Below are 20,223 nucleotides of genomic sequence, written 5' to 3'. Positions count from 1 at the left end.
GAACTCATGTTAAAAGGATGCAGTACAAAAATACAAACAAATGCCACACTAACAATAAAACAGTAATGAAAAAATGTGTGTGTGTGAAAGAAAGAGAGAATATAAATATATTTGGCAGGGGGTAATGTTGAGAAAATGGATATTAATAATTTAGTCTAGCAATTTAATGTATGCTATATTTAATGTGGAAACAATAGTTTTGTTTCTATAATTCTAAACATAGCATTAATAGGCCCTGATCACTCCCAAACCACATGATCATGAAACTTGTTCCTGTATGCCCACATTTTCAGAAGAGCTCAGCTGTCCTCTAGACACCTAAATGAAAAGGTCATATTTACAAAACTGCTCAGCATGCAGTACCTCCCATTGTTTAAAAGGGGAGCTGCTGGCTGCTGAGCATATTTGAAAATCTAACCTCTTCATTTAGGTGTCTAGATGGGTGGGAGCTGAGCTCCTCTGAAAATCTTGCCTGGCCCATGTATTTTTATCAGATCAGCACTTCTTCAAAAACAAGAATGGCTTAGTGGTTCGTAGACATTTAACAAGCAGAGAGAAACTGTTAAAACAATAGAAACCCAAACACATTCTGTTGTACCTAAACTTAACCTTTCCTTGCTAGGTTAATTAGTCTTAACTTAGCTCAGGCACCACTTCAGAATCAGAGAATCAGTTTGTGTTTCTCCACAACCCCTCTGATTCTCCCAGAGTCTCTTCTCTGTCTGTCAGGCTACTTTTATCAGAACCAGACTCTGGAAAGGCAGCTAGCACATCCCTCGGCCCGTGCCGCTTCCTGCAGCCCCCATTAGCCTGAGACAGAAAACCGCGGCCAGTAGGAGCTGCGATTGGCCAAACCTGCAGACGCTGCAGTAAACAAACTGGCCCAGCCCACTAGCGGCTTTCCCTGACAGGCTAAGTGCCAAGGATTGCCGATCCCTGATCCAGATGCTTTAAGAAGTGGTTTTGGTGGTTCCCTTATGTCTGATTCAGTGAGGTATAGCACAATATCTATATGTAGTGTTAGGGAGCATGATGCTCTTTTGAATGTGATGTAAAACCAAGGCTCTGACCACTTTAAGGTATTAAATTGATGAGAGGCCAGGTGGGTGATGTAATATTTTCTATTGGACCTACTTCTGTTAATTAAAGAGACACATTTTCAAGCTCTGAAGAAGAGCTCTGTGGAGCTTGAAAGCTTGTCTGATGAACAGAAGTTGGTCTGATAAAAGGTATTTCCTCACCCACCTTGTCTCTTTCATATCCTGGTACCAACATGGCTACAACAACACTGCAAACTTTAAAGAAGAAATGTTTCCTGTTTGTGTTCTGGTCAAACTTAAATTCAGGGCTTCCTAAATTTTCTTGTAGTTTGTTTGAATAAGTTAATATCCATTATGTTCCCTTAACCTTGTAGAGTCAGACTTTTGATCATCAAGTAAGAATTCAGGAGAAAGTTCCAGCTTTCTAATCAACTACTTATCCCTAAAATGCCATCTGTGAACAGGGAATTGTATTCTACATGGAGGGTGAAATTTACCTCTGTGCAAAGGGCCAACAAAAGGCCTCTGCGTCCAATTAACTCCCACAGGCCTAGGGCTGAATCTCTGTATAGGGATGATTTTCAGAGCTAGATTAAAGCAATCCAGGACCCTAACTATATCTGCATAACCTTGCCTCCTTCTTGACCCTCTCCTCTGTGCTATGGCCCCACCTCTCCTTGGAATCAAGAGACATCTGGGTAGCGGTAGGGTCCAGAGTGACCTAGACAAATTGGAGGATTGGGCTAAAAGAAATCTGATGAAGTTCAACAAGGACAAGTGCAGAGTCCTGAATTTAGGATGGAAGAATCCCAGGCATTGCTACAGACTGGGGACCAACTGGCTAAGCGGAAGTTCTGCAAAAAAGGACTTGGGGATTACAGTGGACGAGAATCTGGATATGAATCAACATTATGCCCTTGTTGCCAAGAAGGCTAATGGCATATTGGGAGGAGCATCACCAGCAGATTGAAGGAAGTGATTATTCCCCTCTATTCGGGACTGGTGAGACCACTTCTGGAGTACTGCGTCCAATTTTGGGCCCCCCACTACAGAAAGGATGTGGATAAATTGGATAGAGTTCAGCGGAGGGCAACAAAAATGATTACGAGGCTGGGGCACATGAGGAGAGGCTGAGGGAACTGGGCTTATTTAATCTGCAAAAGAGAAGAGCAAGGGGGAATTTGATAGAAGCCTTCAACTACCTGACGGGGGGTTCCAAAGAGGGTGGAGCTAGGTTGTTCTCAGTGGTGTTAACAGAACAAGGAGCAATGGTCTCAAGTTGCAGTGGGGGAGATCTATGTTGGATATTAGGAAAAACTATTTCAGTACGAGGGTGGCGAAGCCCATTGGCAATGACTTCTTCAGTTCCCAGAGGGTGCTCAATCCCCGCTCCACCCCAGGCCCTGCCCCCACTCCACTCCTTCCCCCAAACTCCCACTCTCACTCTTGCACTGCATCTTCCTGCCCCCGCCCTCCCCATCCGATTCCACCCTTCCCCCGCCTCTTTCTGCAACTGCTCCTCCCCCTGCCCCCCAGCAATATAGGCGGCGAGTTATATGAGCCTGTGGTACCCATGCTCCACCAATATTTAGGAACGTGAGCCTGGCTCCACCGATGTTTGGGCTTACCATGTTTTTGGGGGCCCCATGCTTGAGGGGGATGCAGGGTCCAGGGCAGCCTGGAGGGCTAGCGAGGGGGCCTGGCGCTGGCAGCAGTGAGCGACCCGGACCCAGCCCACCCCACTCTGCCCCGTCCCGCCAGCTCCCAGCATCACTTGGGGGAGGGTGAGGAAGCCAGAAAGAGGCTGGGTGGGGGCTTGGGTGAAGAGGTGGAATGGGGATGGGGGGGTAGAGCAGGGGTGGGCTGCAGCCAGGTCACTTGCTGCTGCCTGCACCAGGCCTCCCACTAACCCCTCAGGCTGCCCTGGACCCTGTGTCCCCCTGAAGTGTGGGGCCCCCCAGAGCCCGGAGCCGGGGGGGTTGCCCTGGTCCGTCCTATGGATGGGATGGCTCCATTCTGGGCCCCACCAAAAATTATATAAACCTGGCACCCATGCCCAGCACCTCCTGCACAGCACTGAACAGCTGATTGTAGTGGGCAGGAGGTGCTGGGAGGGAGGGGGAAGAGCTGATCGGTGGGGCTGACGGCGGGTGGGAGGTGCTGTGGGGGAAGAGGAAGTGCTTATCTGCAGGGTTGCCGGTGGTACTGAGCACTCACTATTTTTTTTCTGTGGGTACTCCAGCCCCAGAGCACCCACGGAGTCGGTGCCTATGCAAACATATAGTCATGGTAGCTATAATTGAGATAGCATGAATATAAATAGCAATGTAGCCAGGGTAACATTGGTGGTGGCAGCAGATGCATGCCTTCACCATGCGAAACACAAACATGCATGAAACCGATGAGTACATACGCAGCACAGCTAAGCTATGCCTCTGTTGCTGCTATAGAATCATAGAAATGTAGGACTAGAAGGAACCTCGATAAGTTATCTAGTCCAGTCGTCTGCACTGAGGCAGGATTAAGTACTATCAAGACCATCCTTGACAGGTGTTTGTCTTAGACCATGACACAGATTCCATAGCCTCTTGAGGTAATTTATTCCAGTGCTTAACTATCCTTACAGTTAGGATTAGTTTTTCCCAGTGTCTCACATAAATCTTCCTTGCTTGCATTACTTCTTGCGCTGTCCTCAGTGGTTAAGCAGAACAATTTATTACCCTCCTCTTTATAACAACCTTTTGTGTACTTGAAGACTGTTATCACGTCCACCCTCAGTCTTCTCTTCTCCAGACTAAACAAACCCAATTTTGTCAATCTTTCCTGGTAGGTCATGTTTTCTAGACCTTTAATCATTTTTGTTGCTCTTCTCTGGACTTTCTGCAATTTGTGCTACCATAGCTACACTCTATACTCATGCTAGCTCAATGAGAGCTACCACATGAATGTGTATGGAGCAGGGGACTCACACTCCTAGATCATAGTATAGATGTAGCCTTAAACTAAGCTCCTTATACAAAGCAGAACACTTTTGTCTGCTTATCCATAAATTCTAGTGAAGTAAAGGTTTTACAAAGCCATTCACTGTGTTCTTACCTACTACAGGTAATGGGATTTGACCTAGATTCTGGTCTTCAGCATAATGATTGATGCTCAGCTGTCCAGCTCTCATCATGCTCTCATGACCTGCGTATCTAGCATTTATGAGCCCTTTTATGTCCATTCTCCACCAAAGTCTTACAGTTTGGGAGTGTCCCTGTTTCTGCATACTGAGACATTTACTAAGATACTTTTGTTTTCTGAACTAGTGTCAAAATGGTGCCATGATTAAGAAAGTCAAGTTTTTCCTTTCCCAGTCAATTCACCTACATCTCCTGAGACTCTGCAGCTTTTGGTCATAGGCTTCGAGGGCTTTCTCTGACATGTATTACTGCTCACATTTTTCTTGTCAAGAGTGCATCACCATTTTGCAGTTTACAGTCACTCACACAATCATCTCATCTGGTCCCTTGACTAGCATTGCACTTGGTATTACAAAAAGCTGCTCATAACAGAAATCCATCCTTTCCAAGAGTGCAGAATTCATGTTCTTCTGAGTCTTTTGTAATATTTTCGAGTGAATGGAGAGAATATATTGCTTAAAAAAGGTGCCAGTTTGACTTCCCTGGAGACTCAGTGTGCTCTATTTAACTGCAGATGAAGTACAGCACAGGCAGTCTCACTGCAAGTTTCTCCAGACTTCCTTATGAAAGTCTCTCCACCCTGTCTCAGGGGCCACCCAGTAAGAGATAAGACCTCAGCCTTCATGCTCATTCTGTTTTTGGACTTGCTATTGATACTGGCAACAAGGTTACTAACTACACCCCTGGTCCTTCAAACACATTTGGCCTGACTTTACTCACATGTGTTCTATTGACTTCAATAGCAATAATTACATATCTAATGCTAAGAATGTGCAAAAGCATTTCCAAAAACACGGTCTATTATGGTGACATTTTGATGTGAATGTCTGCAAGGAACTGGACTGATATCACCATGTCATTCCATATAAGCCATCAAGCAGCTAAAATAACAACATTTTCTTGGAAAATAAGAACTCCTTTTGACTACTTGAAAGAAAAGAAATATTTTGCATCTATAATACATGGAAAAATCATAGTTGGGGATTTACATAAATTATGAAAAATCATAAACACTTCCAGTGGCTAGCAGCACTAGATAGCTCCATATAAATGAATAATGAAATGATCTGATATGCCTTGTATTTGTATTCCAAAAATCTCATGGTCATCAGCAGCAACTGTCTGATATCCAGGGGCTATTCTAATACTGTAATTAACACATTGACAATGGATTTTTATATTCACTTCTAGATAATAATGATTTTCTTAGAGCAAGGGTAAACAAACTTAGCTTTTTAAAAATATATATCTTGTAAGTTGGAAAAGCTCTTCAATTTAATATTACCTTTACCTTAAATGAACATTTTTTAATAGTTTTAATTATTAAATGAATATTTAAGGCCATATTTTCAACCAGCCTCCCTATATGTGCCCATCGATTTTCCAGATAAATCCGTTTGCATATATCTGCTCAGATTGAAATCTATTTGCATATACATAAGTTAGACACACAAATGCAGGTCTTAGTGAATGCAAAAGGATACACTTGCAAATTTTTTGAGTGTATATGTGAGGCCTGCTGATAAATTTGCCCCTTTGATTAGACTTCCATTCATACAATAAAAGTCATTTACTTTATGAGTCTTGTGGCAGTGTTGCCTATGCACGTCTTTTTTCTCTTTTCATGATACATTCAGAAAACACATTCATACTATCTGTTTTCATACTGCTGAAGGAAGCAAAATGTTTGCAGAAAACTTTTGTTTTAGAGAAAAAGACATACATTATTTCTAGACTGGTGCGCCAGTGGAATGCTGAGATACATTTTTTTGCAAGGGGACGGGGAGGAAAGGGAACAGATTCAGGAAAGATGTCAAGGCTTCTGCTGTCCATGATGGTGAAAAAGAGAAGCACTCTTCATGTAGGGTGAAATTCACTTCTGAAATTCACTGACAGTGCAGTCCATGGTTGGCTACAGACATGTAGGAAAGGTTTATCAATGAGTTCCCAAATAATGGAATGAGCTGTGACTACATTTGGATGCTGGCGGAACATTTTCCTTTGACTCCTCCCACGACAAAGCACATTAATTACTTCTGTAATGTTCTTCTGTAAATAGGTTCTGAGAATGAAATGTGCATGAAATGTAATTGCTATCCTTTTTCAAACTGTGCACTCCGATGGGGAATTAGTGAGGGAAATTATCTCACTTACCAGTACCCAAGGAATAGAGTCAAGTATCAGCCAAAATGGTTGGGACTGGGGAGGGATGGAGAGATAAATGGAGGTCAGAAGGGTCCTGTGAAATTCACATTTGAATAATTCACTTACATTAAATAACTAGTTGCCCTGAAAGAGACTTATATTTTGTTTTGGATGTTCCTACAATGTTAACAGCTCTTAGGACCCACTCCTTCAAACCCCGACTTATCTGAGTAGTCCTTACCAAAGTAAGGAGTCCCATTGAAGTACAGTGGTTGTGGGAAACCCGGCTATCAAAAGTGACTGCTTGCTTCAGGGTTTGTAGGCCTCAGATGGTAAGTTCTTATTTTATTTTATGGGCTGTGCAGTGCAAAATAATAAATGTAAAGTATTTCAAAGCTTTTCTTGTGACAATGGCTGAGAGTAAATTTGCTTTGTTTACAAACATTTGTGCCGCAATTGCCAAGCAGATTAAACTGGTTCATATAATTTACATGCTGTTTGTAAACAGGTTCAGGTGGCTATGCTGACAACCTTGTTGGTGCTGTCTCTGCAACTGGTCATGGAGAATCCATCATGAAAGTCACTCTTGCAAGGCTTATCCTCTTTCATATGGAACAAGGTAAGATGATCCTCACATTGATGAATGCATCTGCATTGCTTAAACAACATTTATACAATACTTTTCTTGGCTGTAACAAGTAACAATCGATTCTGAACTACTGAAAGGGAACTTAGTTTGCAATACAATACGTGTAAGAGAACACTTTAAAAACTTCTAAACGTACAGAGTTCTCTATTTACTCTTAACCCTATTTCCTAAGCTTGACAAATGACACTGTATACAAAACTGAGAAGAATGCAGTATGCTTAAATAATCAGAATTATATGTATGTGCCTTCAAAAGCTTTCAGTATATAAATAATGATTTTGGGAAAATTTTGCAAAGACCATTGATTAAATTTAGGAAACAGCACAATAAGTGTAGGAACACAAAGGACTTGTCTACACTACAGGGGTTCAACATGTGGCGATTGATGCATTGGCAATCAATTTAGTGGGTCGACTGCCAATCGCTCTCCCGTCGACTCCTGTACTCCACCTGAACAAGAGGCGCAAGGGGAGTCAACAGGAGAGCATCTCCAGTCAACAACCTCGCATAGTATGGACCCCACGATAAGTAGATCTAAGTACTTCAACTTCAGCTATGTTATTCATGTAGCTGAAGTTGCATAACTTAGATCGATCTTCCCCCAATAGAGTAGACAAGGCCTGAGTTGCAGCATCGTGTAGATTTTTTTTTAATCAGTCGGGGCCACTATTTTACTTGGCTTGTTGTGCTGTATATGATCTCTAAAGCTAATATACAGCACTACTCTTGTCTATTGTATGTTTGAGGGCAATTTTGAAATGCAAATTCCAAAGGCCCCACTGAGATTCAGAATGATTATTATGGTTCACATTCACTTGAACAGGGATTGGAATTTTATTACAGTTATAGTAATTGGCATATTTTTATGGATTCATTTTTTAATTTGGCACCCACTCAGACTTCACTGCTCATGCTACAGTAGTAGCATGATGAATTACTGTAAGGTTTTTTTTATTCATTATTATTAAATTTAATTATTTTTGCTCATGTACCCAGATGTGAACAGCGTTAGTTTTCTAATCTAATAATACAGGCTGTTTTGAAAATATGTGCTGTCAATTAGAGGCATTTTATAATAGAAACGATAAAAAGAATCATTAATGAAAAGTAGTTTGCCTCCCTATGTACTGGCTTCAGTTAATCAAAGGTGCTTTTGAAATTGAAATCATTAATTAACTTTGCCTGTTTTTGAATTGATCAAGCGCTCTGAAAGCTGCTGAGAATCTGTGAAATGAAGTCCTTCTGAAAAAGAAAACAACATTAATAGACTTTGTTTTTCCAAATGATAAATTTTATTCTCTCCTATCAATAGCATATTCCTTCAAGACTATTGAATTGTTTACCATATTTTAAAGTAAATAGGAAAGAGAGGATCCAATTTCAGGTGAATTCAAGCTGGGTATCTGCATTGCAGGAAAGCTGGTATTAGAGCTGGGAGAATTTTTTTGGATTAATCTTTTTTTGTTACCAAAGCAGGCAGATTTGGGTTGACCAAAACATTCAGCAAATTTGGGCTGATTCTGGTGAACGCTTTTGGTCTGAACATTTTGTTTTTCTGCTGTTATCAAAATGAACCATTTTTACATTATCAAAATGAAACATTTTGATTATTTGGGATAGATTTATGAGAAGATTAAGGAAACATTCACAAAACCACTGGTGATGATGCCGGTCTCACACCTAATAGGCAAGTGGTTAGGGTGCTCACCTGAGATGCTTTGAATCCCAGCTCTGGACCCGGGACTTCAACATAGGACTCCCCACTCCCAGGTGCATGCCTTAACCACCAAGCAATAGAATTATTCTTATGCCTATTCAATGATTATTGAAGTACTTTATATGAAGTGGAACTGCTTTGGCAGGAGAGACTGAGAGCAGCCCACTTCAGAATAGCCAATCTCCTGGTGGTTAAGGCACTCAGATAGCAGGGAGACTTGGGTACAACTCCCTAACTCCAGACCAGTTTTGTGAATCTAATCCTTCATTTCCTTTGCCTGCAGGAGATCCAGGTTCAAGTTCCTGCCCTGGAGCAGGGACTCATGCCTGGATGTCTTGCATCCCAGGTGAGTGTCCTAACCATTGGGCTATTTGGTACAAAGGTCAGGGGGAACGAGGGGGCATTACCACCTCCTCTCATTTTATGAATGTAGCCCTTTATTTCCTTTGCTTTTATTAAAAAACCTGACACAAAATATTTTGTGTGAAACAAAACGTTTCATTTGAGCTGAAATAAAACCTTTCTTATGTTTTCAATTAATTGAGAATTCCAAAATATTTGGGATTCAGTTTGACCTGACCTGTTGTTGATTTTTCAGAACTGCTGATAAACCAAAAATAATTTGTTCACACATTTCTAGCTGGGCTAACTTCATGGTACTTCATTTACATGTTAAATAGCATATTGTACATATTAAAAAAAATAAGCATCAATCTAATATATATACTTTTCTTGTTTCTCTATAAATTATAGACTAGCATATTAGATGGCTCTAATAAATCTAAAATAATTCAAAAGAAAGGCCCTTGGAAAAATAAAATGTATTATGGAATAGCCACATGACCAACCCCTGTCAGGATGTTGTGAGCAGATCTTTGCAAAGAGAGATTTCCTATCTACAACCCCCTGCTGCAGGTTTTACCACAGGAGGGGATGACCTAGGTCAATAGCTGGTATTTTGGTAGCTCTCCTTCTCATCCTGTGTTCTCCAACCTTGAATTTCTGTTGGTAAGTAACTGGCAGCTGTATTATTTCCCCTACATGGATTTTATTTCATTTAGATAAAACTCTGTGTCACTTCATCTTTAGAAGTGAGTTCCTCCTGAATGTGTTTTTATTTTCTCTTGGGAAATCTGTGCATACATTTTAAATGTCATGAGTTCTTGTTTTTAATGGCTTTGTATAATCTTGTTTGGTTCTTTACAATATCGGTTTGGGAGAAGAAAAAAGTGGGTATATTCCTCCATTATGTTGTAAAATGTTTAATAAATTAAATTAGCGAAGAATCCTTATTTACTAAAGAAATACACAGCTGGGTTACACTTTCCAGTCTTATTTTTAATTCAAAAGAAAGGGAACTCACAAAGAAAAAGTATCTGTTATAAATGGATGTAGGACAAAGTCTAGATATGTGTCAAATTACCTCTGGCAAATCATATGTGATCATATAGAAATAGTCAGAAAAATTGATCCCAGGGGACCCAATCATCCAGCCCTTACTGAGTAAGGAGTTTCTCCTGGGCATGGCCTACACAACTGTGTCCATGGTTAACAGTTGGAAATTACAGAGATCTTCATTTGGAGCCCAGACCTACAAGGTGCTGAGAGCCCTCAACTCCCAGTGAAGGTAATGAGAGTTGACAGTGCTCAGCTGTTGTGACACGGAAAATGTGCAACTTTTACTTTCCATAGCATTCTGTAAGGTCAGAGCTCTGGAATACAAGATTTTAGATGCTTTTAGTAAAATACTAAAATTTGGACAAAATACTTTTGCATAGTTTGTGTTCTTTTTAACTGGCATTAGAGACTCAAGGTAGGTGAGGTAATATCATTTATTGGACCAGCTTCTGTTGGTGAGAGAGACAAGCTTACGAGCTACACAGAGCTCCTCTTTTTCTTCACATTGTCTCTCTAATATCCTAGCACCAGCATGGCTACAACACTGCATTGCTGCAGTATAATAGTAATAGCCATCACAAAGTAACAGTAACAGATGTTCTCTAAAAATGCCCAAGCATTTACTGTGACTGTATGCATGTTCTCAATGGGGAATAGTACTACAACTCTGCTGAATGTGGGTAAACCTACAGGTAATTAATATAACACTACATTCCTTTGGAGCCTTTCAAGCTAAATGACACCAGTCTTATGGAGCTATCCTCTAGAATTTAATTACATGATAATATTTATATATATTGTAACCATCTGATAGAATTTTCTTGTAAGAAGGTTTCAAAAAGTCCCTTAAAAAGAATGTTATGAGCTATTTAATTCTATAGAATGTTAGACCAATTTCTATATAATGCTATTAAATTTCTATAGACTCCTATTGGTTTCATCCCTATTAAATTCTATAGAGATTTTCCATAAGAGTATAAAAATGTAAATTATTATAATTCTATATATGGGTATAATGTGTGCATGTGTAACACATACACACTTACACATATGTACATATATTATAGTTTTCAAATTATTTTAATTAGCAAGAGCATATTTTTTACTGAAATCCATCATCATCTTTGCTATGATATTTTGAGTCATGTCTTTTTTCCCCCATTTTTCTCATATGGCCTATCATTAGGATGACATGACAGCTCCAATTATGTCAGCATGTCACATTATACAACATAACTGACTGTGTTATGTCAAATATGGCAGACTGAATGAGACATGATTTGCTAATATAGTATAAAAGTTTCTAAATGGTTTCAGCAAATATTTCCTATGATATTTAAACCCAAAAAAATGAATAGATGTAATTTTTATTTAACTGCATAACTTATCCCTCTCCAGATCTGCACACTACAAGATCCTCCATGTGTGGGTCTCTCCACTACTGTGTAGAAGTGGGAGAACAGCCATCTCTGAGGCACCAACTCCTCCCATCTCTTCCAGACCCTGTGGAGGCCTTTCTACAGGTTCTTGGTGTAGCCTTTATTTTTATTTAAAGTTAGTTTTAATGATGTTATGTTACATCATTGGTTTGTCTCTGGCGGCTACAGTTTCAGGTTGAGCGGTTACCTCTGCTTATTTTAGATGTAGAGCTCATAGGAACACATGAAACCATAGGCAAGTAACACACACAATCACAAGAACAAGGTCCACCATCTGTTATCAATTTTATTAATATTCCCAACAAAGTTGTGAATGTCACAGCATATACAACTCCTAGATATATCCATGAACCAGTATTAACTATAGAGATACTCAGATCCACCTAGATAGTGTTAGGGTCTGATGGGTCTCTCATTGATTGATCATCAGTAGAGGGATGATTCCTGCTGGAGTTTTCCCGTAGGAAGTTCAATTTTCCCACTCTGAGCTCCCCATTTTTGTAATGTGATTCTGCCTATACCTACATTTTGTGCACGTGCATGAAAGTGTCAACCCTCTTTTTCCTTATTGGTCTGGTGTCTCCTAGAAACCTGAGGGACTCCATTTCCTATAGGTTGTGTATAGTTCCTGTTAGTCTCATTAACATTGATGTATAACCTGTATCCTGAGGTTAAGACACACGTTAGAGACAGATGTGACTACTCTATTTTGCATTTTTTGTGATTTAAAAGTAATCTTCCAGCTAATTTTTTGCAGTATTACCCCTTGGTACCTCTTTTCCCATAATCTTATGGCATCAGGTTATTCTTCAGTCACTTATGTCAGCATTTCTTATCTCCAAGGCTTAAAATAGCAAAGCTAAAATCTTTCAGGCCTCAGCCTACAGGTCTTGCATTTTAGCCTTCCTTATTTAGATATCTAATACATAATTATTCCTCTTAAATACTGATCAATCTTATACTTCTATAATTCTGCAATTTAATTCTATTCCTGATTCTGTTACTGTTGAAACAATGTTACAACAGGCTGATTGTCTAATGCCTGTAATGTAGTTACACATAGCAAGCAATTGGTCAAATGATGAATTAACATGGCCCACTCTGGAGCGGGGGGAGGAGGAGTGGAAATTAGGTGGCCATAGAGAAGTGCATCTTCATCTGCAGAGAATCCCTGGAGAAGATAGTACAGTTCTCTGTAATATTACCTCTATGGAGCCTACCCCTTATCAGAAGACTTGTGGGCTGCAGCAGTCAAGGAACCAAGCAAGAGGGGCTGGGGCTACAATTAGTGAAGAGGCACAGGTCCTCCTGCAGATCCGCAAGAATCTTTCATGTTTAAGGACATGCCTTCTGGCAAACCTCACTCCCCCGATAATATGATGTGAGGAGATCTGTACAATGTAATATTTTGTCTCCCAGAGCCCCTTGCTATAGGTTTTATGAGGGGAAGGGACTATATATATATCAGTGGGTGGGGGTGAGGCTGAAATCAAATCAGTGCATGCTAAAATCGATGCAAACAAGGAAAGCATTATAATCAAGAAGCTGGATATTCACAAATTACAATGATAATGAAATTCTCCTACAACAACTGGGAAGGATGTTAAAGAGTAACTGTTAATGTAAATCATATTTTAAATCTGCAGGATTGGATAACTTGGGGATGTTGCAGAGGACTAGAAGAAAGCACACGTTGTACCAATATTTAAAAACAGCAAAGGGGATGACCTGTATAACTGTAGGTCAGGTAGCCTGACATTGATCCCAGGCAAACTCATAGAATCCTGATATGGGATGCAATCAGTAAAGAATTAATGGATGGTAGAATAATTAAAGCCAATAAATATGGCTTTGTGGAAAATAGGTCTTGTCAAGCAAACAAATTATTATTTTTTGATGAGATTACATGTTTGGCTGACAAAGATAACTGTTGACATAATATAGCTAAACTGCACAAAATTCTGATTACAAAAAAATCTATACAAAATCAATGTAGCACATCTTATATGGATTAAAAACTGATAGATATAAAAGTAGTTCTAAATGTGGAGGAGTCATCCAATTAAGGCAGTTCCGATAGGGTCCACAAGACTGTGTTCTTGGCCTAATGCTATTCCATATCTTATATCTAGAAGAAAACATAAGATCATTGTTGGCAAAGTTAGCAGATAACACAAACATTTGCTGGTTTGGTAAATAATAAGGCCAGGTCAGTTCTACAGATGTGGATCACATAGTAAACTGAGCTCACTTGAACAACATGTGTTTTAATGTAGCTAAATGCTGAATCGTAGATCTAGGAACCAAGAATGTAGGTCACACTTATGGAAGGGGGGACTATATTTTGAAAAGCAGGGATTCAAAAAAGGACTTAAAGATCATGATGGAAAACCAGCTGATCTTGACCCCCATAACGATGTGGTGGCTAAAAAAGCAAATGTGGCCCTTGGAGGTATAAGCAAGAGAATATTGAGTAGAAGTAGAGAGGCGTGATTACCACCTTATATGGCATTAATGAGACCATCACTAGGATACCATGTCCAGTTCTGGTGTCCGTACTAATTTAGATTATAAGCTCCTTGGGGAAGGGAATTTTTATTATGTGTTTGTATAGTGCTTAGCACAATAGGGCCATGGGCTATAATTGGAGTTTCTAGGTGCTACTGCAATACTAACTAACTAAATAATAAAGGATGTTGACAAATTAGCAAGGGTTTAGAGAAGAGATACTGGAATGATTGAGGCCTGGAAAACATGCCTTTTGTAATGGAAGACTAAAGAAGCTCAGTCTATTTAGTTTATCCCAGAGAAGTTAAAGAGGTGAATTGATCATGGTCTATAAATACCTTAATGGGGAGAAGATAGTAGAGAGTTCCTTAATCTATGAGACAAAGGCATCAAGATCCCATAGCTGGAAGATGAAACTTGCTAAGACTACATTTAGCAGCACACCTACATATTGTATATGTGACTAGCGTATATTAAATACACACACACAGAGACCACATATAACATGTACATAATAATCCTCCCAACATCAGAATGAAGGTGAGAGTCATTAACCATTAGAACCTAGGGATGTGATGGATTTTCCATCAGTTGTAGTCTTTACATCAAATTGGATGTCTGTTTTAAAGATATGCTGTAGTTCAAGAGGAAGTTATGGGATTGGTACAGGAATCCCATATGGCCTGTATTATACAGGAGATCAGAGTAGACGATAATAATGGTCCTTTTGTCCTTAAAATCTGTGAATCTGTGGACCATTGAAACTGATGGGAAGAAGTCCATGCTGTATTCTCAATCCACATGTACACAAAATGCTATACAGACTGTGCATATCTATTTACAAGTAAAGGCAATATTTTTCTCTCTATTTCACAGGAAAGATCTTGATTCCTTATTTTTAATAAAGCTGGTTGAATCTTCAAAACCAAACCATTTTGTGGAGATGTTTCAGTAATGACTAAGTCATCATTGGAACTGTTTTTTTGGTTCCAGGCAGAGAGAAAGAGACACATGCTCCCTCTCTTACAGCCTCTTAGTAATGGTACTGGCCTAGAATTTAGGAGACCCCGGTTCAAATCTTTGTTCTGCCAGAATTCTAGTGTTGCAGAATGATGATTTCTGCTTTGAATTAACCAGAGGCAGGACTTGAACCTAGATCTCCCACATCCCTAACTAGGCTACACATGCACATTTCAAAAACAAGCATTTTGATACAATTTTGTTGTTCAGAATGTTCAAAACATTTTGGTTTTGTTCCACCGAGGAATGAACATTTCAAAATCTCAATGTTTCTGAGAAACAGAATTGTGGTTCTCTAGTCAGCTGTAATTATTAAATATCAGACTCAAAATTTAAATCCGAGAAGAGAATTTTTGCCTTAAAGAGAACTATTTTTATTCAGATTACCTCAGTAAGGCCCAAGCCAAAGACCATTTTAGTCAGAGGAAAACTCCAGTTGACTTCAGTGAGTTCTGGATTACACCCATAATGAAGAAAGTGTACATCACAATCCTGTTTAGATTTCTTTCAAATGGAACAATTACTTTTACTAATAATTTATGTACAGTAACATCAGCAATGTCAGCAAGAACTCTAGGAATCTATTCCAAAGGTCTGAATGAATAACCTCAATTTAACACCTTAGAAATCTGGGAAGCTCTTGTTGAGGGAATTCTGGTAAAGATGGCATGTAAAGGTTTTGCAGCAGGCAAAGGAAAACAACATTTTGTCTAATGACAAAAGACATATACTTCAGGTACATCATAAAGGGTCATGGAATAAAAAACAGGAGATAAGGAATAAAGTTATCTTTGGATCAAAAATAAAATCTTTTTTTTAAATCTGTAGGTGAAAAAGAAAGGCTACTCATGCCTGTTGTCAGCCTGCCTATTCTTAATACTGTAGCCCTTTTCACGCTCATCTAATCTCACCTGTCAAATTTCCTGGGATTTTTAAAAGATACAGTACAAATGGCTTCTACAGCAGGTTAGCAGTTATTAACAGTTGCAAAGATTTTTAATTTTTAAAATGGAAGGAATTTTATATTCTTATGAAAAAATCATAAATAATCACTAACTTAGGTGCTTGTAAGAGTCTTGCATTAATATAATTTCACTGATGTTGGAAGGATTTTTCTGTATATGTTATATGTGGTCTCTGTGTGTGTGTATTTAATATATGCTAGTCACATGTACAATATGTAGGCATGCTGCTAAATGTAGTGCTGCTAAATGTAGTATTGAACTGAACCAGATATAACAGGTAATTTTTTCAGAAGGGAGTTAGATCCTCAAAACTCCCGCTTAGCTCCTGCTTCACCCTGTAGGCATCTAAAGTCCTAAGGTGCTTATATTTCTGCTGGTGAAGTCCCCAGGGTGCCTAAAAATCTGCCAGCAAGCATACCCACAGCCACTTTTCAGAAGCTGCCTACCAGATCAGGTCCTGCATAAAACAATACTGGTAGGGGGTCCACTGCTCCCACTCTGATGTTTAGTCCAGTGGTAAAAGCACTCATCCAGGAAGTCGGAGACCTGATTTCAATTTTTCCTTGCCCCTACCTGATATGGAGCAGGAACTTCAAGTTGGGTCTCCTACCTCTGAGGGAGAATACCCTCTCCACTGAGATATGTTGCTTGCAGTGTCTCCGATTGAAGCTGTACCACTTTGCATGAACTATTTGAATAGTCATTGGGTCAAAGCTGGCGTGAGAATACCACTATGGCCCTGTGGAGCAGGGCCTGTATCCTGTCTCTCTTTGGTGAGTGCTTTAAACAGTGGCCAAGAGTCACTTTCACTTTCTCTAGCTCAATGACTAGTTAAATATTCTATACATAGTGGAACAGCTTCAACAGAAGACACTGAGAAAGACACATGCCAGAATATCACATTGCCTGGTGTTTAGGAGGACTCATGTGGGAGATCTGTGTTTGAGCCCCTGCTCCACATCAGATGGAGTCAGGACTTGAACCCAGATCTCCTGCATTCTATATCAGTGCTCTATCAATGTAGATTCAAATGAAGTAAAAATCTTACGCGAATCCACGTGTTCCATATAATCTCTATGGACAGAAATTTCATGCTCTAATAAAAATATAACATTAGGGATCTATTATCAACCACCTGACCAAGACAGTAATAGTGATGATGAAATACTAAGGGAAATTAGAGAGGCTATCAAAATTAAGAACCCAATAATAGTGGGGGATTTCAATTATCCCCATATTGACTGGGAACATTTCACTTCAGGATGAAATGCAGAGATAAAATTTCTCAATACTTTAAATGACTGCTTCATGGAGCAGCTGGTACAGGAACCCACAAGGGGAGAGGCAACTCTAGATTTAATCCTGAGTGGAGCACGGGAGTTGGTCCAAGAGGTAACTATAGCAGGACCGCTTGGAAATAGTGACTATAATACAATAGCATTCAACATCCCTGTGGTGGGAAGAACATCTCAACAGCCCAACACTGTGGCATTTAATTTCAAAAGGGGGAACTATGCAAAAATGAGGGGGTTAGTTAAACAGAAGTTAGAAGGTACAGTGACTAAAGTGAAATCCCTGCAAGCTGCATGGGCACTTTTTAAAGACACCATAAAAGAGACCCAACTTCAATGTATACCCCAAATTAAGAAACACAGTAAAAGAACTAAAAAAGAGCCACCGTGGCTTAACAACCATGTAAAAGAAACAGTGAGAGAGAAAAAGACTTCCTTTAAAAAGTGGAAGTCAAATCCTAGTGAGGCAAATAGAAAGGAGCATAAACACTGCCAAATTAAGTGCAAGAGTATAATAAGAAAAGCCAAAGAGCAGTTTGAAGAACGGCTAGCCAAAAACTCCAAAGGTAATAACAAAATGTTTTTTAAGTACATCAGAAGCAGGAAGCCTGCTAAACAACCAGTGGGGCCCCTTGATGATCAAGATACAAAAGGAGCGCTTAAAGATGATAAAGTCATTGCGGAGAAACTAAATGGATTCTTTGCTTCAGTCTTCACGGCTGAGGATGTTAGGGAGATTCCCAAACCTGAGCTGGCTTTTGTAGGTGACAAATCTGAGGAACTGTCACAGATTGAAGTGTCACTAGAGGAGGTTTTGGAATTAATTGATAAACTCAACATTAACAAGTCACTGGGCCCAGATGGCATTCACCCAAGAGTTCTGAAAGAACTCAAATGTGAAGTTGCGGAACTATTAACTAAGGTTTGTAACCTGTCCTTTAAATCGGTTTCGGTACCCAATGACTGGAAGTTAGCTAATGTAATGCCAATATTTAAAAAGGGCTGTAGAGGTGATCCCGGCAATTACAGACCGGTAAGTCTAATGTCGGTACCGGGCAAATTAGTCGAAACAATAGTTAAGAATAAAACTGTCAGACATATAGAAAAACAAACTGTTGAGCAATAGTCAACATGGTTTCTGTAAAGGGAAATCAGTATTCTCCATGTCGAGGATCCTAGATCCTCTCCTCTATCATCAGGATGTACCAAGACACTTGCAACCTTTGCAAGTAATCAGGTTACTACCACACTTTCTAGACCCCTTGAAGTACAAATAGGTCACCTAAGAAAGAATCATACTTTTGCATTAATGAAGTTAGCAGACCCAAAGAATTCCTTATTGGGAACTGATTTCTTATACAAACAGGGATGTGTTCTTGATTTGTGTAACCAATTATTGTGTCTTTCAGTAGAACAGGAAAAGGATGACTCTCCAGTAGTCATACCTGAGTGTGGCATGGTATCTCCAGTGGAGGACTTTGAACCTGAAGGGTATGATTTGGACAAAATAGTGGCTAAACATGCAGACCAACCTGAGTTACAGGCATTACTGTACAAACATGCAGATGCCTTTGCTAAACACAAACATGACTGTGGATGCATGGCTGTCACTATTGTTGTAGAAGGAGGAGAAATTTCAGCCCAAAAACAGTATCCTTACCCAGAACAAGCAAATCCATACATAGAAAAGACTATTAAGTTTTTACTGTCCAATAGGGTAAAAGATGGGCAAGTTTCAAATGCTCGCCTTGCTCATTGGGCATTATTACTGCAAGGAAAAGATATTGCAGTCAAACCTATTAGGACACCATCCTTGTTACCAACAGCTCTATTGTATCAGGGAGAGCCACACAAGTGTCCCAACTTTGATCAATTGGATCTAAGGGGAGAGGAAAAACAAAAGCTCTTTCAACCTTTAATCCAGGAGACAGATCCCATTAATAGGTATAAATTCTTTGTTGATGGCTCTAGTTATTACCATCAAGGCAAACCTTATACTGGGTTCGGAATCTATGCAGTTCCCCCTGAGGGGAAAGGAGAGCCTTGGGAAAAGGCATATTCATGCACTCCACATTCGGCTCAATATGCAGAATTAGCTGCAGTGGCTTGTGTGTTGGAGTACTGTGTGCAGTTCTCCATCACCACCACATACCAAGATATCTGTCTGTTTTCAGACTCTGCATGGGTATGCAATTCTCTCACAGAGTTCCTACCATATTGGGAAACAAATGGTTTTACATCTTCTGATGGCACACCTATTAGGTATGCATCACTGATGAGATACATCCATTGGTTAACAGTAATAGTTACTGTCTCAGAGCGGCCAATCAAAATAAAAAAAGTAAAAGCTCACTGGAAATTAGACCCTTATGCTATGGAAAATGAGAAAGCTGATAAATTGGCCCGTGAAGGAGCCCGATCAGGAGAATTTTGGGAAAGTAAGGATCAGGAGTATTCTGTTATTACCCCTAATCCTAAATGTCCTATAGCTGCAACTAAATTGGTAAAACCCAATATACCAGATCTAAAAGACATGCAAAAATTGGATAAGGACATACTAAAAGTAATTCTAGAGCTTTCCAAAATAGACAAAGGGGGATCACTAACAATAGACCCTTTGTACAAACGACATGAACAGCAGTTACAAGTCGTAGATGGAGTTCTCATGTATACAGGAGGTCCTTTCCCTGTGTGGGTAGTTCCAGCTCACCTACGAAGGGAAATGATGTACATGGTCCATGACACTCCTACAGGAGGACATCAGGGAGTGGACAAAACTGTCCAACGTCTTGCATCTGTAGGGTGGTGGCCACTTCTTAGGATGGATGTGCAACAATATTGTGAAAATTGTCTGGCATGTGCCCAAGC

The 20,223-nt window shown here is 39.8% G+C and overlaps 1 protein-coding gene across 3 annotated transcripts in view; it reads left to right on the top strand.

Moving 5' to 3' along the window:
* LOC120401495 (isoaspartyl peptidase/L-asparaginase-like) overlaps positions 1-20,223 on the top strand; it is a 227,252-nt gene that overhangs the window by 188,640 nt on the left and 18,389 nt on the right. The window contains exons 6-8 of one of the 3 annotated variants that reach the window (XM_039531575.1): positions 6,876-6,986; positions 9,017-9,079; positions 11,530-11,654. In XM_039531575.1, the coding sequence (XP_039387509.1) occupies positions 6,876-6,986; positions 9,017-9,079; positions 11,530-11,654 (299 nt within the window). The remainder of the gene's footprint in view (positions 1-6,875; positions 6,987-9,016; positions 9,080-11,529; positions 11,655-20,223) is intronic. The other 2 variants (XM_039531577.1, XM_039531576.1) reach the window with 2 other exon arrangements.

Source organism: Mauremys reevesii, linkage group 3 (genome assembly GCF_016161935.1).
Source record: "Mauremys reevesii isolate NIE-2019 linkage group 3, ASM1616193v1, whole genome shotgun sequence".
Taxonomy (NCBI): Eukaryota; Metazoa; Chordata; order Testudines; family Geoemydidae; genus Mauremys; species Mauremys reevesii.
Note: the sequence above shows the minus strand (reverse complement) of the source record. Positions and strands in the feature narration are given on the sequence as shown.